The sequence below is a fragment of the Apis cerana genome, linkage group LG12, assembly GCF_029169275.1.
Source record: "Apis cerana isolate GH-2021 linkage group LG12, AcerK_1.0, whole genome shotgun sequence".
Lineage (NCBI taxonomy): Eukaryota > Metazoa > Arthropoda > Insecta > Hymenoptera > Apidae > Apis > Apis cerana.
Genome location: NC_083863.1, coordinates 8703190 through 8728949, shown reverse-complemented (window position 1 = coordinate 8728949; position 25760 = coordinate 8703190). Strand labels below are relative to the sequence as shown.

The 25760-nt window shown below is 44.3% G+C and overlaps 1 protein-coding gene across 14 annotated transcripts in view; it reads left to right on the top strand.

Moving 5' to 3' along the window:
• LOC107998930 (klarsicht protein) overlaps window positions 1-25760 on the top strand; it is a 223460-nt gene that overhangs the window by 144813 nt on the left and 52887 nt on the right. For 9 of the 14 annotated variants that reach the window (XM_062083060.1, XM_062083061.1, XM_062083067.1 and 6 more), the window contains 2 exons: window positions 3616-3663; window positions 10155-10184. The exons of 1 other annotated variant lie outside the window; for it this stretch is intronic. In XM_062083060.1, the coding sequence (XP_061939044.1) occupies window positions 3616-3663; window positions 10155-10184 (78 nt within the window). The remainder of the gene's footprint in view (window positions 1-3615; window positions 3664-10154; window positions 10185-25760) is intronic. 4 more of the 14 variants (XM_062083068.1, XM_062083071.1, XM_062083064.1 and 1 more) reach the window with 2 other exon arrangements.

Genomic DNA, 25760 nt, shown 5'->3' with positions numbered 1-25760 from the left:
CCCCTGTCATTTTGCCTTCCTCTCGTCACCGTAATGCGACAGCATTAAACGGCCACCTCGCCTCTCCCTCCACCATGCGTATTCATGGCGAATAACCACGCGCGGTACGCGTGTATTAATTGACAAATAACTTTTTGCCCGCGGAGGGGGAGGGGGTATACGTATACGGCCCGCATTGTCCGCGATTATGTACGTCCGAGCTTTTCTTCTCTCCATCCTTCTCCCTTACGCCTCTCTCGCGCCTCCTACCGCCTCCCTCCCCGCTTCTTCCCCCCTTTTTTCCCTCTTTTCCCCCTCCCCACTCCGCGCCCCGCCGCGCCGAGCGGCAATGAAATGCCGTTTTCCGAAAATGGCGCTGGAATGAGGACAGGTCTCCCCGGTAGCGGCGCGCGCGCCGTCCTATCATTTAATTTGGTATCGGATACTTACTTCTGCCCTTAGGCTGAAACCCCCGGCCTTAAGCCTTTTCTTTTCCTTCTGCTCCACACGCACGATCCCTCCGCGCTTTTTGCCACGCCGACCACCGAGTCCAAACTCCATTTTTACTCGGCAAATCGGGGGTCGGTCGGAGAGAACCATTCTCCCCCTCCCACGACTTTTGATTTTTCAACGAAGAAGGAGAATTTCGATCGAGACGATTTCATTTTTCGAGACCGCTCCGAGCTTGTGCTGCGAAACAGTTTCCTCGCAGCTATTTCTATTCGCGATCCAATAGAAGCATCGTTGATACCGTTTTTTAATTGTGTTTGTCGTATTTACTTGCGCTCGATTCGATATAAAAGTAAAGTCGCGTTCAGTTCACGCGCAACCGTGGTTCGTCTATTATCGCGTTTTAAATCGTCCCTCCTTATTATCACTTATTCAACGATTCGATAGTCGAGCTGTCGAGATAGCGACACGCTCGATATATATATATATATTTCATAAATCATTTCTCTATCAAATTTATGGCGAGACAAGACTAACAGTTTATTCGACGATGATCCACATTTATAAGGAGAGCGTAAAACTGGATTTTCGCCTTCCTTATACGCGAGGAAGGCCGAAGTATGAATCGATTAATTCAATTTGCTACTAAATTTGTCCCTTCCAATTCAATCTTCATTTTTCCTCGAACGTTCAACGACAACCCTTTCTTCTTGCCGATCGACCGGGGAAAGATTATTAGCGGCCGTATAAATAAAATATAAAATTGCCGTTCGTTAAAATTCTATCCGTGGATCGGTGGGCAGATCAGGGCCAGAAAAGGATGCAAAACCGGGCAGAAGAAGCTGCTCATTAGCACTTATGCGGCATGTACATCGTCGGTGGCAATGAGCATCATCGTGTCGTAACAGTACGGCATAGGAAACGTCTTCGTAAAAGGAACGCCGATCGGCCAGCCTCGAGTACTCCTCTCTCTGCTAGACGTCCACCAGCCGGACTAGTTACCGGTTAAGGCGTTATAAAATCTAGCGTAACCAGGCTACGCTTCACTTTTTCTTTCGTAGGAAAAGTATCGCCGGTTTGCTAATGAGACGCCCGATCCGCCATCCTTCATTATTAAACCGGTGAAAGTTTTCCATATCGAACGTAATCGACAACCATCGAAACTACACAGCGTACGAAAAGGAGAATAATTTCCTCTCCGACTCGTTCGTCGCGATACCTTCAAATTTTATTGCAATTCCAGATTTTCATCTCGATTTGGTTACAGATGTTCATCATTTTTGTTATTGCGAGGACGAGGATAAGAATACACATCGGCGTTGATATCGGCGTTTGAATAAATTCGACAGCGTCGATACGCTCCGAGAGTATAATCCCATTGGGTTTTAATAGGCGATCTTCCCTTCGGTGGAAGAAGGTTTCGGAAGAGGGGCGATGTTGCGGCATAGACGCAGATACGCAATCCGCCATCGAGATAGGCCCGATTTTATTGGGATCGTAGCCCTTCTGATCTCAGGCAAATGAAGATGGAGCACCGACTTCTTGCTCCTGTCGTGATCAAAAAAACATGATCGCGTAAACTTTGCGCCGGAACATGTGGCAATTGCGGTTCTCGCTCTTATTTCCCCCTACGCCACTTCAAATATCTATGATTCCATCTTTCAAATTTATTTCAGTTTTAATAAATCATACGATACTTTAACGGAAATAGAAATAGCGCTTTTCTTCGTGTAGAAAACTCTTGAATAGAAGTGGCAGAGAGAGAGAAAGAGAAAGCATCCTTAGAGACACGTTAGGGTGTGACCAACTAAGGGTCGTTTTAACCCTCCAACCATAGATTAGCTCTTTGCTTACTACGTTACTTCCAAAGAAAAATCTAATCTAACGAGTATACGTTACAAAGTATTCCGAATTCGAATTCTGATCAATAAAATTTCTAATTGATTAATTTTACTTTTTTTCTTTTTTTTTTACATTAAAACGCGCACGTTTTCAATTCCTCCGAATTGAAACAATTCAAATTAACTTGCGAACGACGTAAAATATTTACGACGAGTTTAAATATCCAAAATAACCTTCGCGTTATATCGCATTTAAAAGTTATTTAACCTATTCGTATATACACGATTCGTATATATACGATCGACATTGGCCGACGTAAACACGAGCCGACAACCTCCGAATAAATACGCACGACCGATCGTCGACTTTAGTATATGCGCAGCACGCGAGAGCGTCGCATCGTCGAGGAAGTTAAATTTCGTCTCCGAAATTATACGATTTATACAAATTTCGATTCGCGCGTGGATCGAATAAATACTTCGTGATGAATATCCGAATATCCGAACATCCGAGTCTCGAACTCGGAGTAAGCTCCAGTAAGTATTTCTCTTCTTTCCTCTCGTAATCGAGACGAATCTTGGAAAGAGAATCTACGTCGTACGCAATTAACGATGGGACAACGGTCGAGGCATGGATACCCCGTCGGGGGTTAAACAGCCCTCTGCTCGAGGGGTAGGCGCGCGTGGCGCGCCAAAGTCGCGCGCAGCGTCTGGTGGGGGTGATGTTTGACGGGGGTGGCAAGGGCGAGCGCGAGGCCGACACGCGCCTCCACTCGATGACACTTATGCACACGCCCTCAGACCGCGTGCGTGTTGCGCCTGTCAAAAGTTAACTCGCCGCACTCTCGCGTGCTCGTCCTGTTTCTCACCTCCCTCTTCAGGGCTGAACGATTCTCCGCTCTCAGTGACTCTTCAACCACGTGTCACTCGGCGCCTGTTAAATGGATGTTAGGATGGTTTGGTTAGGACAATTTTTTAAATTTATTCCGCTGGTGGTGATCGTGATCGTCTTCGGATTGTGGTGATTTTTCTTTTTCTTTTCTTCTTTTCTTTGTTTTTCTCTAGTGAACGAAGATCGAATAAATTTTTGAGAGAGTCGTGTCGAGGATTTGGTGAATCGGACTCGTGTCCGAGGGTGTTGTGTCGAATGGACGGAAATGGGGTGTGATCTTGAGAGTTGGGACTGAAGGAAGGGATATGTAAAAGAAAAAAAAAAAAGAACGATGGACGCGCAAATGTACAGCAGAATGTGGCAAACGCCAAATCTGTACAGCACGTATAAACACCCCGCTTTAATGCAGCTGCAGGCGAACAATAACGAATTTCATTCGTGGTTTCATTCTAGGAAACCGTCCGTGGACGACGTTGGAAATCCTACCTCTGTCAACGCACGGTGAGTACCGTTTAACCATGTAGAGTAATCTTTCTTTTTCCGATGTTGCTTCGAACGTGTAATTTTTAGTGTATTTTTTTTTTATTTCTTTTATTTTCAATTACAATTCTGTTGTTCGAAACAGTGTCGGATGAAACTGAAATTCTATTGAAAAGAAAATATTATATTATCGTAGCATTCTCCTCTTTTTTCTTCGTTGTTAATATTCTTTTTTAACGATTTAAAAATATACTCCGCTATATTATTATTATTATTATTATTATTATTATTATTATTATTATTATTGTTATTCGGTGATAAATAAGTTTAGTTATTAATCAAACAATAAGTTAATTCACACGCTTGTCTTCTTTTTATTTTCTTTTCGAATAATTTCACAACTTCGCGATCTCTATCCGTATAATTTAAATTTAATTTTTTCCCTCCACTCGTCTCAATTTCGTTCACGATCTCATTAAATTTCAAAACTATCCCCTTAATGTTATTTTTCAAGGCGCATCTCGAGAAAGCGATCATTGGTCGGATCGTTGAAATTTCACGAAACGTATCAAACGAAATCGCAAAATTCGAAATTCGTACGGAATAACAGATCCGCGTATTCGATCAAATCCATCCCGAACAAACAAGATGGTCCAGGCCTAGATATCCGAGATATCGACATGGAGCTGGTGGAAAAGCGACGATGGCGCAGGTAAAGTCATCCCGGTCCGTGTTATCGGCCGCGATCATCTACCCTCTTCGATCGAAGAAGGGGGGCGGCCTATCTGCCGCAGTAACAATTGAACCCGTAATAGAATCACATTTATTCTTATTACCCGACGAGGTCAAGCGACCAAACGGAACGCCCGATCCGAAGTCGGATCAGCTCTTCTCCCAAACCCGTCCACGAGCTGCGTTATTTCTCCCAGGGCTCCGCCACGCACACACCTTGCTCTTTGTTCGTCCCTTCCTTTGCGGTTCGATCCTTGTGGACCCCCTGCATTCTACGATTTCGTTACGATCGTCGATACAATCGTAATGGCGTGGTAAGATTAAATTTCTACGGCTCGTCCGTTTAAGCGCGAGAGCGAACGTAACGAGAGAGATGTTCCATCATTAATTTAAATTACACGATAACCCCTATGTAAGCCTAATCTAGCCCCCCCACGCGCGTTCGACTCGCGAAATTAGCATACCCTCGTGTTAACGTACCCTCTCGAGCGCTAGCGACGCGAATTTTTGCCCTTCGAAAATTTAATTGCGAATAATTTCAACCAATCTCTTCTCTATTTTTCGAATCTTTTGCCTTTCTCGAATATTATCATTCCATTTTCGTTTTTATTACCTTTTAATTTTTATTTTTGAAGGGACGGATAAATCGCGCGTTTACTTAGAAAAAAAGAAACAATCTTTAACGAAGAATTATGCGACCTCGGGGTTTGTTTAATTAATACAACCGTGACTCATACACCTATGCGCCACAGTGCGTAACAAAGCGTCTGCCACGCTCTATCTCGTTCTCCATCTCCCCGCGTTCTTTAGGACTGAACCTACAAGACTATCAAAATCCTTTGCTCGCGTTATGAAGATGCCGCCTTGCAGATAGATATATATACATATATATATATGTATATAAAATTTCTGCGGAAAGTCCTAACCCATTCTGATGTTGACAATAATTCATCAGCCCATATTGTTGTACGGTCAGCAGCGAGGACGCGCAGGTTTTTGCGTTATCTTGGCAGAGATTTCGTCAAAATTTCCGACCTCTGCTCTTCCCTCGTAGATCACTGTCTTAACGCTCGTAGCATTAAACTTGAATTCCCTCGTTCAATTTTGAAAATTAACGTTGGAAATTCCATTTCGAAATTTGAAATTTCGTTTATCCGTAACGATTCGATCGAGTTCGCCCAACGTTTAGACGTTTCGATTTTTTTCTTTTCTTTTTCTTTCTTTTCTTTTTTTCGTGGCAACGCAATTTTTAGCCAAAGGGTTCGGTTGTTAGGTTGGCAGAGGCATACTTGCCATTCGATAAGGTTGTCGCCTGGAGCATTGGTTACGCCTCCGAGGTCGCCACCCGTTTACGCCCACGTAGCTATACTTTTTCTTTATCATCGCACCTTCACGGTTACTCATCGTTCCGCCGCGTTACACGAGCCTCCGCGATTTAACTGTTAAACCGTACCTGCTCCGCCATTAGTACGTGCGAACGGCCCAATCATTCCACCCGGATATTTTAATCTTTGCGCTAGGAGACCAAGAGATAATCGTTGTTTCGCGAAATTTTTATACCCACTTAACGTCCACTTATTTCACTTGTACGTATATATTTTAAGTAGATCTATCTAAATGTAGTTTCACGAGCACTTACTTCGTTATATATGTAATTGAAACGATGTTACGTTGAAACTTTTTTAAAACTCGTGACGCAATCAAAATATATTTCATCCATACAAGTTTTCCACGAAAACTTGGGCGCGATATTAGGAAAATATTGAAATTTAAACTAGTCGGAATCCAAGGAGCTGTCCAATTAGAGGAAATAAATTTACATCGAAACGATCGAATCGAAACGGAAGGAAGGAAAGGAGAAAAACGTAAGAAATGGCGTTCTCGCGAAACATTCGAGGAGATTTCGTGAGCGGACGAGAGATCGGACGTCTCTGGCGCGGCTCACCTGACTCCACCACGGCCACCGTTACAGGAGGCCTCGTTCGCGGTGCCACTATTAATATTAATGCATTCCGCCGTTCTTGCGGCATTGTGTACTCGCGTTGACGGTCGCCTCTCGTCCAACGTCCAACCTCGTTCCCCGACAATATCCACGCGAAACGCTGCCGGTGTGCGCGAGAAACCTCGCCCATTGCCGGTGGAGGCCCGGTTTCACGGCGCTGCGAACCGTCTACGAGGCCCGTTGTCGCTCTCCCGATTGTCCGTCCTCCAAGGTTTTGTGCGCCCGTGTTGACTAAATATTCAACCGATAAATAACGGGCTGAAAGGAAGAGAAACGGGCGAAACAATGACGAGAGGAGAGGATTTTTCCCGAGGTTGAAACGTCGGGATGCCAGGCTTCGAGATTTTTCTTCTTCTCTCGTCGACGGACGGAGCGAGAGAGAGAGAGAGGCCTTCGTCTGGCCCTCTATCGGCGACGCGGGGCCCCTCACTCTCCCTCTATTGTCGCGCGCGATTTCCTCCCAGAGGTCTTATGAGACGTCGACAATGCGCGTTTCTACACGCTCTCGCCTACCGTAACCAATGGCCTCGCGTTACGCTCCGGAACGGTGATCTATACCGAGCATTCTTCTCTCCTCACCGTGTTACAAGAGCGTACCGCGACTCGTCTCCGCTTTCCTTTTTTTTTCCCCCCCTTCCTCTCCTTCACCTTTGTTTTCTTTTCTTACCGTCGTCTCTCTCCTTTTTCTTTTCTCTTCTTTCCTTTTTTTCCATTTTTTCTCTTTTTCTTTTTCATCTCTTCTCCGAGAGACGAGAGGCTCTTCTCAGAGGAAGAGATTTCTTGGCGAGAGATGAAGAGGAGGCGGAGAGAGAGTTGCTTACTTACTTAACGGATATCGAAGCGAAAGTTATTTAGTTAGTTTTGTTTTTTCTTTTAGAAAAGAGGAAGAAAAAATCGATCGAAAATGGCCCGAGATTTAGGGAACTGGGAAGGAAGGGAGGGAGGGAGGGAGTGCATAGCATGCCTAAACGCCTCGCCACAAATCTTACACCTTTGGTCGAGCGACGAAAGGATTATTCGATATCTATCATCGTGAATTATCACTCCTGATTTAGAGAAGGAAGAAAGAATACGAGGCATGTATTTTTCTCCCATTATATGCCGCGAGAGTATCGATCAAACGATAATTGCGGCGATTAATAGGAATTATCGGCCTTACGAGGAAAGGAAATGGAAAAGAAAATTTTTCGTCGCTTTCGAGCGCGAATAACTCGCAAGTTCGATTCGAGGAATACGCAAAAGAATTTTTTTGGAGAGATTCGACTCCTTTTCCCTCTCCAATCTACGTAGCAGAGGAAGAGGATTAATCGAGCGTCCGTGTCTACTTTCGATCGAGAATACGGGGTGTGGAAAGAGAGAAGAGTGTGTGTGTGTGTGTGGTTTAAGCAGTCGACCGACGTCTCGCAAATTATAAGAACGTGCGTCCGGCGAATGCACGTGGCGCAGCCGAATTTCTGCACGTGGGACGAGCGGAATTCCTAATAAGTCAGCCGACTAGACAGAAGTCTCGCGCTCGAGCCCCGGTATCGGCTCGTGCAGCTTGCGCTCACCGAGTCGAGATAGGAGTGACGTCACGGATACGTGGGATTCCTCTCGAGCAGCTGGATCACGTGCTGCGGCCGAACGTGAGGCTAACTTAAATAAGGATCACGGGGAGAAACCGTTCCAAAACCGATCCCCAAATGAATGCAACCGGCCGCGATTCAAATTGTTTTCACGTCCTCTTCCGCGGTATCCACCCCTCCACCCGTCGTTCGATCTTGATTCGAGGCCTCTCCTCCTCCGTTCCCCCGGAGGAGGTCGATAGCTTCTGTTTTCGACCCAGCCTTTTCGAGTCGAGGCCTGAGCGGAAGCATCCTTTCCGGATTATTATCTTTTTTTCCCCCTCATCGTGCTCGTTGCGAGTGATTTTTTTTTTTTTTTAAATAACGGCGTTCGATCAGATCTCGGCTTTTGTCGCGCGGAGAGACGTGGCCCCTCTCGCTTTATCTCTCGGTCGATTTACGCGGCGTTAGGGCCCGCGTAAATAGAAGCTGACGACTGATTTAATTTCCCGTAATGACAATTGACTGCGATTGTCGTGTTCCCAACGGAAGAAGCCACGGTTCCTCTTCCGCCTCGAAGATTTCTCCTATTTATCATTCGCTCGCACTTTTCGCGCTGCTCCTCCATCTCTCCAGGATCAACGACCGTGAAATAGGTTTCAACCACCGCGTATACCCGCTCTCGATCGAAGATGTAAATCGATAAACGAAATTTTCCCCGCTGCTATCGACGAAGATCGCGTGGCCTATATTTCTGGCGATCGCTTCTTTTCCTCTCCCCCTCCCCGTCCACCTCGCGAATTGGAAACGACGGACGTGTCCAAAATAGGAGAGCGGTACACCACGGGAGGAGAGCGGAAAGAAACTCGCAGTAATTACGTGTTCGGCCTAATACGTCCGGCAGTGAAATGCCGCACGAGGACGGGATACTGGGGCCGAAAATTTCTGTGGCGCAAAACCGGCCCGGTTAACAATGGGTATTTTCATTAGTCGGGGCCGGGGGCCGAACGGTAGGATATTTGATTCGGTTTTTATCGGTTCGCCCGACATTCCGATCCTCGAGGTATCGGAAAAACGAGGGTCGGCCCTCTCGATCGCGATATCAGAAGAAGTTCCATTTAGGAGAAAAATAGCATTGTAAATGCAACGTGTCGCGGGACTTGTTTGTTCCCGGGTTTCGAGTCTCGCGCCGGGCAAAAAGCAGCACGGGATCGCGCGATACGCTTCTTTCCGAAGCTCTCGAGTCCAGGATCCGGGATCCAGTGGATGCCCGCCACGGGATTTTGAAAAATCTATCCTTTCTCCGGAGATACGGGGAAAGGGATCGATCTTTCGATCTCTTTGAATTTTTCCAAACTACCGTTGCACGTGGTTGGCGAAATTGAAGAAGACGCGTCGCACGGTGAATTTTCTTTTTTTTCGAAATTTTCGCGTTACCCTTTCGATTTTTAATAATCGCAACGAGGCAAAAGGTTGGATCGGACTATCATCGATATGTATACACAGTCCACAGATTACGAAAATTAACGTGATCGCGATTTAATCGTGGCCGATGTTGGCCCAGCCACAAAGGTATCATCAAAATCATCACGACGAGCATACCGCAACGACGCATCGTCGTCGAATCGTCCGGATCGTGCGCACGCAACATCCTATATATATATGTGTGTGTGTATACACATATACATAGAGGTCCAAATTTTTCCACTTGGACAATGGCCCCTCGTGAACAGGAGGGGCCGCAAAATCTAAAACGGGGCCCTCGTCTTATCTAATCTCAATATAATTACGAGTGCACGTCATAAAATTGCTTATTATACTATGGAAAACTTGATTCGGGGGCCATAATACGGGGTTTGGAAATTAACCTTACCCGTCTGCCTACCTACGCCTGGTGATGATTATGTCTACTTATAGGTATAACTACTTATGTGCACCAAACTACCGTCTCTCCAATAATATTCGCGGTTCTCCCCCTTCCCCTCCCTTCCCCCTCTTTATCCACCCGAGCCACTCCGTTCACAGCCACCCCTCGCTTTCGTCCTCCACCCCTCTCGTTTTCCTCCCTTTCTCTGCGCGTTTCTTCGTCCCCTCCCTCCCCTCCCTCGAAACTAGTTTCGCTAAACGGCGGGGATCGCGCACAGGCTTTTATTCCGATCCAATCACCCCTTACCTGGATCCCGTGTACACGTAATGCTGTTATGTAGTGACGTATGCTTGTTTATGTGTTACAGATTTGACGAGAGACACTACGCTTTCGAAAGGTATGCCCCAGCATTTAGTCATAGAGGATGCATGCCGAATTTCTTTCCTTTTCTCTCTCTCTCTCTCTTTTTCTTTTCTATTTCTTTCTCCTTTTGTTTCCTCTTTCGAGATTCTCGCTTTTGTTCTTTTGTTTCCTATCTCGCTTCGCTTCTTCTTCAGAGATCAGATATCTTCTTCTTTTCTTTCTTCTTTTTTTCCCTTTTTTATATTAGAAGTGGTGGCTCGTTTCTTTCGCTTTTTTGCTTTTCGTATACGTGATGCAATATTTTATTCGTATCGTCGCTTTTAAGCCTCGACGAACGATTCGTCGAATTCTTAATATATTTTTAATAATCGGAGTATCGTTGATTCATATTAACGGCAGTTTGGAGAGCAGCGACTCGTTAAAAAAACGTGCAATTGGCGCGATTTAAAGGGATGATCCCAGACGAAATTTCGAAATTCCAGCTACTACCAGCCGCGTGAATCGGATAGATGGAGAATGAGGAGTAAACGACGTTGGAAATTCTCGAAGGTGTAGAGGATCTTTTTTTCTTTTTGCCGGTATGCAAATTACCCGATACTCTCAATGAAATCCACGAATTTAACCGGGAAGAATCACAATAGAATCCTTTCCCTCCCAACGCGTTTCGAAAGTGGAATTCGAAAAATTCCTCGTCACGCATTTATCAAGCGGTACACATTTCTCCTTAATCGAAAACGGAAAACCGAGGAGGAAGAAAAATCGAAAAAAGAGAAGGAGAATTTCCATTTCGAAAACGTAATAATCGAGCGGATACACGGATCGAAAGGACGGATCGACGAGAGGGTGGTGGGGGCCAAGAGCCGGGCCAAAGTAATTATTGCGCTACTCGACGATTAACTTCTTTTTTCTTCTCCTCTCTCTCTCTCTCTCTCTGAGAGCGGCCCGCTCGCTGCTCTATGATTTCGAGGGGTGGTATCACAGCAGGTATATATAATAACGTTGGAATATTCGTGGCCGGAGACGGCCTCGGCGTTAACCGGCGCACCGGGCGTAACTGCGAATGACCGGGCCCCTGGCATTTTTTCCTCTCAGGGCTCCCTATCCTTCCCCTCCCCTCCGGCCATCCCAATTAGCCGGATAAATCGCCACGATAACCTAATAATGATTCTATTAACAATGTAAATGGCACTAAACTGCGAGCGTGCGCGCGAGTCCATCCACGATAATCATCCCCAATTATTACCCAAACTTGCCCCGTAGTTTCTATTCCGTTCCCCTCTCCATCCTACGCATAATATAACGACGCGCAACACTTGTTAAACGAATCTTCGTAAGGCGACCGATTCATCGCCATTGTTGCGGATTTATTCGTGGACGATCGTTTGGGAACGAGGGGAGGGTGGAGGAGTTGCGCGAGAAGAGAAGAGTTGCGTTTCGAATGGGATTGAGGTGAAGGAAGGAAGTGTTGTCGCGTATAATGCGGAGAAAAGGAGGATTAAGAAAAAAGCGCGTTGAGAGCATCGCGTTTTGCACATTTCCATAATGCGCGTGCATTATCGTGCGCCGTCGTGGCCGGCTCAATTATCGTATAAATATTATCCGGCTTTGAGACGCGATTATGTAAAAATTCGAAGATTGGAGAGAGAGAGAGCGGAATTGCAAAGCAGCGCGATTTTAAGTCGCGGGGATACGCTCGCTGTCGTTGTATTATAATGCGGCCAAACGAGCGCTTTTGTTTCCCCAAGGACCGTTTCGACCCCCTTTGATTTTGCCAATTCAGATTCACTTTTCATTTCTTTTCTTCTCTTCTCTTTTTTTTCTATAATTTTGCATTTCGCGTTTTGCAATTATCGATTTCGAATCGTAGATAGATTCGACTTTTTCTTTCTCTTTCGTCCAAACGAAATTTAAAGGATTTTCTGAATTGTGAAGATAAAAAAATTTTAATATCGCGATAATGGAACGTATCTCGTCTCCGTTCTCGAATAACGAGCTGGATCGGGCGCGAAGAGGATCGAAAGTTTCATCCAAAGGAGCAAATGGAATATTGCTCCTTTCCACGTTGTCGTCAAACGGAGCACGGTTCGTTGCATAAGTATAGACGCGTCGACTTTCTTATTAAGGTAGAAAGTAGGAATGCAACTTATGGAGCATCAGAGGGTACGGGCGTCGAACGTTCGATTCAGACCGGCACAATTCCACCAATCCCTATCTAACGTCTTAAAAGGCATTTTAAATCGGCGTGTCGTGAAAGAATCTCATAGAGATGCGCCGTATAAAGGCATTCCACCATCCCTCCTATTCTTTTTTCTCTTCTTTTTTTTCCTCCTTTTCTTTCCTTTTTCTTCCCTTCCCCTCCTCCAGCTTTTAACCGTTCGTCGTTTCGATCTTTCTTCTTATAATGCTTTCTTATATATTCGTTACGAATTATAACGTCAGAATTATAATTATTTAAAATCGAATAATGATAAAAATAATGGTGTTTAATGGTTTCTTTTTAATTTTTCATTCGTCGTTGCACGCGGAAAAAAATCTATCCGATCCATAATCGTTGTCTCGAGCGTTCCGAACGTAAAGCCTCGTTCAAATCTCCATCGTGGAGATTCCTGGAGCGCCGTCAAGATCGGAGTCTCGTCTCGAGATGTTGGAAGTGTCGGTAAATGATACCGCGGCGGAAGACTAGGATAATGGAACGGAGGTTGAAGGTTGACAGAGGGGTGAAAATGGCTACAGGCTATGAACACTCCTCCGCCACCGCAAGCCCGAGATTCGATAAGCCGACTATGGTCTTTTATTAGGATCCACTCAACGCCGCCAGCGTAAACTCCGCACCCTGTTAGCCCACTCTTTTCAAGAAGGTACGACCATATTTCCCACACATTTCCCAGGAATTGCGCGTGGCCGAGTCAAGAGAGGAATTTGAATAAATTTTTGGATTGAAATTAATAACCTCTATAATCTATAATTCGATGCATCGATTTTTCTCGGAAATTTAACTGGAAATAACTCGACTCGATCTAATTCCACGAGGAAAGAAAAAAAAAATAAATTCCAATTATTCGTCCAACTAATCAAAGAGTTTGCTCTCGATGTTAAAATTGCGAGAAGTGTGACACGTTAAGTGTGATCCCCTTCCTTCCCCCCCTGGGAGACTCAACGTTCTCCTTTATTACGAACACGGCAAATTTACTCCCCGCTCGTCCGGGGGAACTCTTCTCAATTAAAGCCGCCTTAATGTATGCATCGAGTTCTCCGTCCTGTGGCAAAAGACCGCGAGAGATCGGGTCTAAGAAGATTGGGAGACGGTTTGATTCAAGATGAGACGCTCGAGTGTGGCTTCGACTTCGGGCGAGGCGAAATCGCCTCCTCTCTGTCAATTCTCAGAGCAATCTGCCGATGCAGATTAGGATGGACCGTGCTTTCGCTCGCCCTTTGCCCTCCTCCTTCTCCTCCCAGTGTCCAGATTAATCGAATTGCCCTCCTTTCGGAATTAACGCCAGCTCGATTTCGATCGATCGTAATAATGATTCGATCAGTTTACCTCCCCCAGTTGATTTGTCGAAACGTTCTCGCCTCTTAGTTATTGGATTCGATGCAGGGACAGGTTAAACGGGTTAATAAATAATCCGATCGAATGAGCAAATTTTCAATATAAAATGAACTTTCGTGGAAACTAACTTCCCGCGGTTTCTGTTATTTCTCTCCTCGTTCGGTTTTACTTTACAAGTGTAATCGGCGTGTAACAGGTATATACGCGAAGAATCTGCTATAACCGCGATGGGAACGCGTATATATGAAAATGAGGTAGAAATTCAAAGCTCCATATCTGTCGGGTTCACTGCAACGTATAACCATATTCCGAAATCGAACTGGCGATATCCTCTAACACCGCGATTCTTATCATTCTCTCCCCCTTTTTCCCCTCCGATCGTCGTAAAATTAGGCTAGATTCGAGAGTAAACTCTTCTCCTCGAATTATTCCTCAACTCTCTCGAGCTCGAGCACTAAAAACATTGGCGATTATTCTCTTCTATTCGATTCCATCGAGAGCTGGCGAGGATCGATTCCAGAGAGCTTGGCTTAGTTCGAATCGTTCGAATCCGTGGCGAATCGCGGTACAGGTTCGGAGCGAAAAGGGCGGAAGCCGCGCTATTCGGCTGCGTCGAAGGCTTTCTCTCCTCTCCGAGGCTCGCTCGCGCTTAGCAAGGGTGAGTGGCTCGAAAAAGCGTTATGGCCGGGATTAGGGCCGGGGTTGGACGCGTTTCGAGGGGGGTTCCAACCCAATTCGGTTGACCGACACGCTTAGAACAACGATAACTCAGTAATCCGCGCGGACCCGCGCCGATGAAAAATGTTAAAATCCGGGAAACCGGTGCCCCGTGACAGTTCAATACATTTTAAATGCGTTCCGCCGCATTTGTGGGATACGATAAGCGGCCACGAGCTATCCAACACCCCGAACACGCCCGTTATTTATCGTCAGATTTATGGAATAAACGAGTAGAGCCTTGTATTTTGCCTCTATTATTGATGCTTCCGCGTGTGAATAATGTACCAATGTTCTCTTCTTCTTCTTCTTCTTTTTCGAAAGTTTTACGAGTGGAATCGAGAAGGATAATCGAACGAAGAAGATAGAGATTGAATTTTGAAAGTTGAATTATTCGAATATACGCACGATGAATTATACATTTCACGCGTGGCGGATGTATATTATGGAATATTAGATTAGAACGTGGTTAATCACCGATCCGATCGATATCAAATTTTCCTGGATACGTTTCTCGGGACGGGGAGGAAGAGAAGCCGAGCCGAGCGAAATAAACCCTGGACTCGACCGTTATTATATACATCACGCGGTGACAGTGGTATAATTGCGCGTGGAAAGCAAAAAGAGCGCGAGTTGTTCACGGAAAGGAGAAGCGATTAATGCGGCCTCGCCAAATCGAACAAACGGATGATCCTCGGGACTCGTTCTTCGGGGCCAATCCGCATAATTGCGGATCAAATCAACGGAATCGAATTCATCGGTGATACATTATGTTCAATTTCCTTAACACTGTATAATCACGCATCCTTCCCCTATACAGATATCAATTACAGATAGCACACTCGTCGTTGGGAAAAGGATAATACGGAGAAGGAAGAAAGACGTATATTTACGCTTTAACGTATATCTAACGGTAAGCTAGCCAGCCGACTCGACCGAGCTCGATTAGTTTTCTTTTTTTCCCCCTTTTTTATTCGTGTCGAGCAAATTAATACGTGGAACGATACGCGTGTCTCCTCTCCTCCTTTTCTCCCTCGCCTTCGTCCTTCTCCCTCCGCTCGAGTCGAATCGCTCGAAACGGAGGAATGATGGAAATGGAGGATAGGAAAGGAGTGAAAAGTATGGAAGGAATGGAGGAGAGCGAGAAGACGAAGGGAAGAAACAGAGATTCGAAACGAATGATTATTAAGAACGGGATTTCTTCGCGATTCTCGACTTTTCCACGTCACCACTACGTCGATACGAGTTGTTTCCTTCTCTCTTTTCTTTTTCCCTTTTTTTTTTTTTTTACGTTCTCCCATCCCCCTGAAGGGAATTCGTACCGTGAATTTGACAGACGATTAAACATCGAAAACCTGTAGAGCTTCTACTCGGGAACGAGCGAATCGACCCGCTCGAAATTGAACGTTTTGATGCCTCGAATATTTTTTCTTTTTTTTTTTCTTTTTCCTTTTTTTTTTATTTTTTCCCCTCCTTTGTTTCGTTCATTGGTCCGCTACCAGTTTGCATGATAATGTAGTAGTCGGGTAAGGGTGATTCGAAGGAAATTGTTGACGTACGATCGTGGGACGGGCGGTTAAGTTTGTTCGTGAAATTAAATGGGGGTGGGGGGAGCAGGCAAAAGGAAGAATTTCCAAGTGGAATTTCCAAGATATCACGGATTTTGGATTTATCCGTGAAATGGATTATTATTATTATATTCTCTTGTTTAAATTTAAATATATATATCGATGGCTGAGTGGAATTTATCGATGAGAAAAAAGAAGGAGAAACTGGCATTGGTATGGTATTTTCAAAGGAACGATTGAAAAACGTAGAACGTGTGGAAGAGGCAAACTGAATAACGATAAAAATGATTGAATAGGGTTTTAAGTTTTATCATGCAAAATCTACGTATCTTAACCAACTGTATATACCATTCATCAATAGGAAACATTGGAAAAGAAGAAGAAGCGGAAGAGGAATGCAAGAACGTTGGCATATTTTAAAAGAATTCTATTTAAAGAAAGCAAACAATCGAAGAGACGTAATGGAATAATGTTTTCTTTTTCTTTTTCGTTGTGCAAAATCTACGTTTAAGAGGAATTAGAAATAGAAGAAGGTTGCGCGTGCGCGTATTTTTAACGCCAAAAACTATCGGGCGTAACAACGATCTAGCAAAAAAAACCCTAAATTTTATTTTACAAAATCTAGAATCTTCGACAAACAAGCAGACGAATGGTGAAAATTTTCAAAGAAAAAGAAAAAGAGAAAGAAGAAAGAAAAAGACGAAGAAGAGGAAGAAGAAGAAGAAGAAGAAGAAGAAAAAGAAAAAGAAAAAGAAGCATTGTTAGAAGAACGTTGACCGATAACTGCTAATAAGCCTCTCGGTTCAGGCCGCGCTTATTATAACGACGCCGTCATAAAGAAATGCATAATAGAATTGTAAATGTATGGAAATGCTTTCCCGAGCTTTTGAACGGGAACCGACCGGGAGAGGACATGCATTTTTCTTCAATTGCATACTCACCTTTTGAATAGGTCGCGCGTCTGGTCTACATGCACACACCGTATCTTATGCGGCCGGGCCATTGTATGTGTATCAACACAATGCAGAATAAACTGAGCGACTGAAACGGATTACACCTTCCTCCTCCGTGGAGGCCCGCTTCAAAAGGATATGCAAACGATGCGAACGGCTAACGCCTGCTTCCTTTCGACCACAAATTCCGCGTTTCCGTCGTTGAAAAGCACTTTGTCCGTGGAAAAATTTTTCGCCTTATAATTTTCCTCCCCTCGCGCAACGCTTTTCTTCTTCCTCTTTGCCCGTTTTTTATTCACTTATTCTTCAAATATTTGCATTCGTCGATAAAAATCAAAATTGAGGGAACGGGAGAACATTTCTCTGTCACGTCTAACGTATGGAAATCCCGCAACGTTTCATTTACAGCGCGCGAGGAGAAGATCGCGAAGAAAGTTGGGCACGAAATCTGGCCGCGGCGAGATTTCATTAGAGGGGGCCGTGATATCGCGGCAGAATAAGAATAATAATTGCGGGGATCGCAATTAATAAACGCTCTCTCGATCGGCGTCGTATATCAGGATGGGTAATTAAGCGCGTAACTATAGAATCTCGAGGCGTGGCCATCCCCCTGGCTAACCTGTTGTGCGCCGCGACGAGGGAGGGCGTATTATTAGTCGCAAGACGCTATAAATATAAGCCGTTACGAATTAAAAGAACCTCCCTGCCTTTATTACAACATTTTTAATTACTGTGAAATGGCCTGAAATTTTTTTCCCAACCCGCCCCCTCCTTCCTCCCCTTCCTGCAGGCATACATTCCCGTTCGTCTCGTTTACGAGCTGCGAGAAAACGCTGCCGCACGGCCGCTAATTAAACGAAACGCTTCAAATGCCGAACGCACAGCGGCGTTAGAGATACGATCTCATTTCGCACCCCTTCCCCTTCCTTCTTTTTTCCCTTCGAGGGGCGCGTCCGTGAACCCGCGAATCGATAGGAGCACGCCAAATGTTTAAATTGATCCTTGCTTAGAGATTAAAATAACGAAACTTGCGTGGAAAGAATTTATCAAGAGCGGCAGATCTACTTTTCACGCGAAACGTACGGAAAGCAGAAGAAACACTACATGTAGCGTTGAAGTCAGTTTTTCACTCGTCCCGATATCTCGATTCGTCGCCGAGATACAAGAAAGCGCTTCCACGGTGGCGGGGATTATGAATGGGCGCGCGACCTACATATTTTCTTCCTGGAAACGCGTACTACGTTTTTCCAGGAATTTTATCTCGAGTTTGGGATAGGTCGGTGAGACGACGAGGTCCGAGCAAGCGACGAGAGTGTAAACGATTAAAAAAATTACCCTTCTCTTCGCGCGACGATATCTCGGGAATCGGAACTCGTGTCGAGATAAATCGAAAACCGTCTCAAAGGGGAGGGTTTCGCGCTTCTAATGATCGCTCGGCCGTTCACCGAAAGTTGATACGTTCGGAATTACAGCGGTTCGAAGTTTTTCTGATTTTTAATTGGGTTTAAGGATATACGGTTGAAAATTACTCTTTTCTTTAAACGACGATATCTCGGAAACCGGAAGTTGTATCGAGGTAGATGAAAGCGCGTTTTAAAGGGGAAGGTTCAACGCTTCCGATCATCGTTCGTTCGTTGTTCGGAAATCGTTATCATCGGAGTTACAGCGGTTCAAAGTTTTTTTAATTTTAATACGCTTTCAGTACGTATACATATTACGTTTCAGTCGATTTTTTGAATGGTGAATAACGAGGAAACAATATTGGGAACGAACAATGTTTTAATATTTTTCCCGGGGACAGAAATTCCCATATTTTCCTGATTCCAGGGGAAGAATACAAATAATCGAGAACGTTGGCGGAAAAGGAGAGACGGCCGCGATATAAATTCCACTTTGGGTCCAGATACGTATGCGTTTCGGATAGAAGCAGTTATTCATAAGCAATGGAGCATAAATAATACAGTAGCGCGCTCCTGAAACATTGAAAGTCCTGTAAATATTGTATCGGTTCTAAGGGTGAAATCTGCATACTTGTTATCTCCCTTCTACTTTTTTTATTTTTCCAAAAATTCCATCGCATGTCCCAAAAACTCCACGGGGGATAAAAAAAAATGAAATGAAATAATTCGAAATTAGGGATACACAAAAGGCAGGGATAACAAAAGGTTAAAATTAAATTTTCATTCATCCTTGTCGATTTTATTTTATTTTTGTTCACGCAATCCTATATATATATATATATAGCATTTGTCGGAAGTGGTGTAACCTCTCGTGGTTACCGCGGCCAAGAGTAACGAGGGATATTTAGCACATAATGTTACAGGGACTCATGAATTACAAGTGCCGCGTATTCGTTACGGATATCTCGAAACGTTGCTCTCTCTCTCTCTCTCTCTTTCTCTCTTTCTCTCTTCCCCGGCTCACAAAGGAACGCATATGGCGCGTTCGCGGTTATAAATTTCGCGTCTTAAGCCGCGGTATCATTTTAAAATAGAGGCAACGTCGTAAATAATGACACGCGCCTTCGAAACGGTCCCGTGTCCATAAAGAGGACAATAAAAACGAGCAGTCAGTCTCTCGCGCATCAGAGGACGACGACATATTGCCGGTCCTATTATTCGACGAATTATTTAATATCTTTCGCTAAATCGTCTCGTAACGCGCGATCGTAAAAAAAAAAAAAAAAAACTTATTTGTTGCCGGTGTAGAGCAAAGAATTTTTCATTACGAAATTTCTCATCCGCTCCCTGGAAAAAAGTACTTTGCTCGCTCGCTTTCTCTAGAAGAGATACGATTCTAAACTTGTACGAATGGAATAAATATCGATTTCTTCGTAACAGATCGATTTCGAAAGCTCTTTTTTCCAAATCGTGGGATGGGAGGATAGCGATAACGGTTGAGCGGCATTAATCAGATGGAGAAATGTCATTAGGCGGGGCGCGGCAATCGTGTAAAACATTATTCTAACTAAACTGTCATAAACGGGAGGAAATGAAAAGAGCTGGTTAATAGCTTATGTATGCAAATGCGGGGCGGCAGATTGCGCGGAGTGCTCTCTCGAGCGAGAGAAATAGGTGATGTAGTAGTAGTGGTGGTGGTAGTGGCCGTGGAAAGCGGCCGAAAGGGTGACATTCTCCCTTCCTTCGCGATTCCTCTCCTTCCCGTTCCGACGAAGGACGCTTTCCTCCAAGTCTCGTGGAAAAGAAAAGAAATCCTCTCGTCTTTGGCACGTGATGTTTCGAAAATTGAATTTTTCTCGACGTCTCGAGTGTGAGAAAAGTATTTCGGTAACGAGCGTTGAAAATGAACGGATGTAACAGAGGATGACTAATTTGGAAATTAATCCGAACCGTGAAAAACCGATGTTGTTTAGACAAATGTCGTTTAAAGATAATAATCTCGCGTTGAGGAAGAATCTCTCTCCCGGTGTCTTGTTTGTAACGTTAACATTAATATCGCGTGACGGTGAATAATGATCCGCGAAAAGATATGTAAATTTCAAACACCGTTTCTAAGATATTCACACCGTATCTCTCGTTTTAACGAACGAGCCAAAGAGATCTTGTTAATAAATGCAAAGTTTACATTTGTCGCTTATCTATAAGTATTCATCCAGTTGGATCTGCATAGTGTGAATAGATGAGAATCAATTAATCATACATACAGGAGAGATACTTTGCTTTACAAAAACTCTGATTAATTATTCTTCGATAAATTACGATAAACTTGACATCATTTTTTTTCCTTAGATATCTCGGACGACAATTCCAATTCTGCGTTAAAATTGTCTTTGAAAAATTATTCGCGTGTTTTGCAAATAAACTTCGATATCCAGTCTTTTCTTCTCTTCAAATCGGTTTCGATTATTAATTACGCAAAGATCTATTCGATGTTCTAATATTCTTCTCCTTGTTCATCCTAAATCGTCGCAACACCCGTTTAACACTCGCCGCTTACAATTTTTCCTCCCGCCACTCTTTTCACCCTGGGAAAAAGAGGAGGACGAGCATCGAGTCGAAAGAAACTTGATGATAAGGGGATAAAAATGGGTGGGAAAAAGGGTGAAAAAATCGGGGATGATGATTTTTTTTTTCAAAAAACTCCGCCGTTTCGAAGCGCGCACGATAATTATGCAAATCAACGGATGCAACGAGACGATACAATGTCGAACAACGCTCCAATTTCGTTGATACGACGCCACCCGTTCGTGTCGATCCGTTCCTTTTTTGGAAAAACTCGTCCAACCTTCGCGCTCGGTTATTCGAGGTAATGATCAGCATTATTATAAACATAGAGGAACAGGTGGAGTAACGAATTTTAATGCGTATCGATCACGAGACCGAGAATTCTTTAAACGGAAGGAGGAGGAAAATTGATAAATTGTAATAAATAAATTGAAACTATTATTGTAAATATATTATAAATATATGTGTATTATTTAGTTCCATCGGGAAGGGGATAAACGATCAACGATTAAATCAATAATAATAATACGTTAATCGGTTAAATACAACAATTTCTTATCGACGTTATTCGATCTTCTTCGGTGTGGCGGTAGAGGCCGGCCGAAAGCGAGGATAATAATCGGAGCGGGGTACCGCGGATTGTATCGCTATTATTGCGACATGCTCGAAACTCGAGAAGCATAATTAAACTAGGGTCTGGGAGAAGGCTCCCCGCGTGCGCCTAAGGAGGATCGCTCCTCAATCCGGCTCCTTGATCCAATTAACGCGACCGAATTATCCCCGGCTTCTCTTCCGCTTGCCTTCTCCCGCCGACCCGCGCTCTCCTCCGTCTTAAACAATTCCATTTGCATGGCAAATAATCAAACAATTTGCCTTTGACATTTAAATTAGCGAAAGAAAAGCGGCCGCACGCGAAACGCCCCTCTCTTTAATTTTCGAACACGTCAACTAACCGAACCGTAATTTCTCATTTGCATTTCATTCCTTTCCGTTCGATAATCTTCGGTCGTTAACGTGACAAGGAGGGGGGAATAAAAATTGATACTTGATCTCGATCATTTAAGGTATGAAGGATATTCGAGACGATGGATAGGAAGGATAAGGAGCTGAGTTATTTCGATTCCGTCGGTGAAAGAGGTATGAAAAGATTCCAAATTCGGAGGAAGAACATCGAGCCAAGGATAAATGGATAGCAAGATCTGATTAGGTGTATATATTTTAACCGTGAAATCGATCTAAGTAAAATTTTGTTCCGAAACTTCTTTGTCCAATCTAATTTTCAGTTTCCAACCCTCCCAAGAAAAGATTTCTAATAATAACGAAACTTGGTCTTGAAAAATCTTGGTAATCCCGGCTCGCGCTACGTTTTCTGTGGAAAAAACCGGGTATCAATCCGGTTCACGGGATAAACGGAAAGAGGCGTGCTCGAGGAGAGAGGAGGCCGTTACAGATAGTTGGCCAGCGAGATATTTCTTTCGATATAGCGGAACATCCGTCAGACTTTGGCGGACACGATCTCGCAGAAACAATTCTTCCGCAACATGTCCCGAATGCGACCACCTCTGCCCATCCAAGGATCCCAGGATCACCGAGCTGACCATCTCCTTTGCATAATGACGCCGTGTCCTCGACCTCTCCCCTCCATCTAACTTGGACCTTGCTCCCAAAAACGCTCGTCCACCCCCTCGAGAGACGCACACCCTAGGCACCACGAGCACTTACGCGCTGCAATAACAATAATATCTGTATATAATGGCGGCCAGTCGCTTCGTCCCCCTTGTTCGCTCGCGTGCTGCACACGTGGATCTCGTACGTAGGAGTATCGAGTGACCGCTGTTGTGCGCCGATATTTGAAGAATATTCTCTTCGTGGAACGTAAATAAATTTCTTCCACGTGGGCATTTTTTTACACGCTCCAACGATCGTAAATCTCTTATTTCCATCTCGTTTTCCGTCGCCTATCGTTACGAACCGAGACAAAAGGTAATTTGGATAACGATTCGAATGTCAATGGAGATTCTCGCATTTATTCGAAATTGTATTTTCCTTAGAAAATTTCCGATTCTCATCTCCACTGGCCCAAACACCCCGAAAAATTAAGAAGCGTAAAGAAATAATCGCAAACGACGTTAACCCTCTATTTTACTTTTACCCACGCGAGAACATATTTTTGAAATTTATCCGTTCCCCAATTGGGAACGGAATGCAGCAGAGGGTTAAATATCTAAAAAAAATTTCAATAATTCCACGATCGCGTTGCATCAACACGTACAAATTCACGGTTTATGACAGCGGATCGATCTCTGAAACGATTCTGATCTTGAAAACAATAACCCAAATACCCCCCGCAAAAGACAGCGCAAAGGAAATAATCGTAAACAAGCTCTCCCCCGAAAGGACGTTAAATGCGTGCATCCATGGTGGCCGTGATCCTCGCTGCACGAGCCGCCATCGATGGATTTACCGGATTATCGGGAGCGCGGACTTAGCCGACGAGTCGTAAAAGGTCTGGAACGATGATCGAGGCGTCCAAAGGTGGATACGATGGGATCGCCACTTCTACCGGTATCTAAATGGATGAATCATTTATCGGGACCATAACCCGGGACGGGCGGCGAACCGGTCAGTTTTATGCGGGCGCAGTAGAATTTGATCAAAGTTCGTTTTGCGGCCACTCGGGGAGCAATAAGAGCCCTCGCCCTCCTAAAACTCTGCCCTCCAAGGCCTCGTACCTTCCGCCACGGCGACGAATCAACCCCCTCCGCCTCCCCCTCGATCCCATTCCCACCGCGAAACGACCCAACCGACTCCGCAACGATCGCCTAATAATTACGAACGCCCTAATTTCCACCATCCGTGCAGCTTGCGGTCGAGGTTTCTCCATCGAGGAGCTCTTTTTTCCAACTTGGATCGAAATTAATCACGAGGTTTTAATATGTCGTCGTTTTCCTCAACTATCGAGGAGTTCTGGTGTCGAGGAGGAAGATCGAGGATCGAAGGTTTTTAGTTTCGTTGGAAAATGGACTGTGCGAATGACGAATGATCGAAGAATCGTATGTCGAAATTTGATAAATACGGAACTGGAGGTGGAAATTGAAACCTATACGCTTGGATTCTAATAAAACTGGAAGGAAAAGAAGGAAAGGAATAAAAGTTGTATGAAAAATACAAAACGGAATAAAATATAAGAAAGGGAAGAAGGGTTGGAAATTAATAAAATTCGATGGAAAGATATTCAGCCTCTCTCTTTCTCAAAATTGGCAAAGTTGGCGCGAACGGATCCCGTTTTCGAGGAGAACTTTGAAAGTAATTTCCATAGTTTGGTACTTTTTATATTTATATTTTAAACAAGAACATCCTCTAAATTTCGTCTCTCTTTCTTTAGAAAGAAAAGTACAACTGTAGCCATAATGGCGGAAAACATTTACCTTCTCCTTTCTTGTATCCACAGTCATAAAAGATTCACCGCGTGTATTGTAGAGGAAGGTGGTCGTAAACCGGATCCGTGGACGATTCCTTAATTTGTTTACACTGCAAGTAAGTCGATGGGCGAGGGGTTGATCCTTGGTCCCTTAGAAGCGTCGTTTGGCACCCCGGGGCCTGGCATATGCCACGTAAACGCGCGATAAAAAGAAAAACTCTGCCTTCTTTCCTTCCTCGTAACTCGACCTTGCATTCCACCTTCTTTTCCATCCATTCTTTTCAAGATTCTCACACATCCCCGAGAACTTTGGCTCCGACCAAATCATTCCAATCCCGATTATTTATCGAATATCTTTCGCCCGAATTCTCTCGATTATTTCGATAAAATTGGTTCGCTGGTTAAAAATTTCGATTAAACTTATCAAAATTTTTATTCAATAATATTTATTCGTAGCTATTGATAATTTGAATTCCCGATTATTATTATTCAAACGATGAATTATCGAAGTCACTTTACTCGTAACTTGGACTGTTGAGTCACACCGTTGAGAATTAATCGTTCCCTTAACTTTCCTTTTTTCGCGCTACCAAACGGTTGAAAAAAACTCTTTCGAAAATATAATTATCCCCGTTTCCGAGAGAGCATTCATCAAACTATCGCGTTTCGCGGAAATCCAAGTCCACCAATTATCCGCCGTTCGACCTTATCCGACCGACTAACGCGCGGGAAAAAAGAGAAAAAGAAAAAGGGAAAAATGTCGAATCAAAAAATGCAATTCGAGCTGGCACTTTCGCATGAGCGTGCGCGCGCGCAATCATCCTCTCGCGATTGAATTATTGAGAGATTGGCCGGCCACGTGTAATTACGATGCGAAAAGTGATTCCTGGCCTGGGTGAACAAGTGCGTTCGAGATAAATGAAGCGAAGGAGAAAGGTGTATATATATATATATATGTAGAATCGAGAGGAGAATGGATAGACGGTTTACGAAGGATGGCGAGGAGGAGGCGGAGGAGGGGGAGAGGGAAGAAGAGGAAGAGAAGAGAAGAGAAGAGAAGCTGTCCGTTCCGTACAAACTCATAAATCTCGGTGCAAATAATTGCCTGGCTTGGTTCCGCGAGAGTCAGATCGGTGGTGTTGATTTAGCGGTGTTCAGAGGTCATGCGTTCTCGGCCACGATACGCCAATGTGTTTGCCCGATCGGGGAACAAGCATTTACCCCCGTGAACGGATCGTTTCTTTGGATGTTGGCACGGGTTTGTACATATGCAAATTGCTCGTGACAAATTACTACGTCGGGATGATTTCGCTCGATCTCTCCTCGGAGAGGGAAAGAGAGAGAGAAAGAGTGTTTGCTCCAAGCTTCCGCTCTCGTCTCCTCCTCCTCTTTCTCGCCCAATTTTTACCGGGTAAAATTGCGAGGCGAATCCGTGG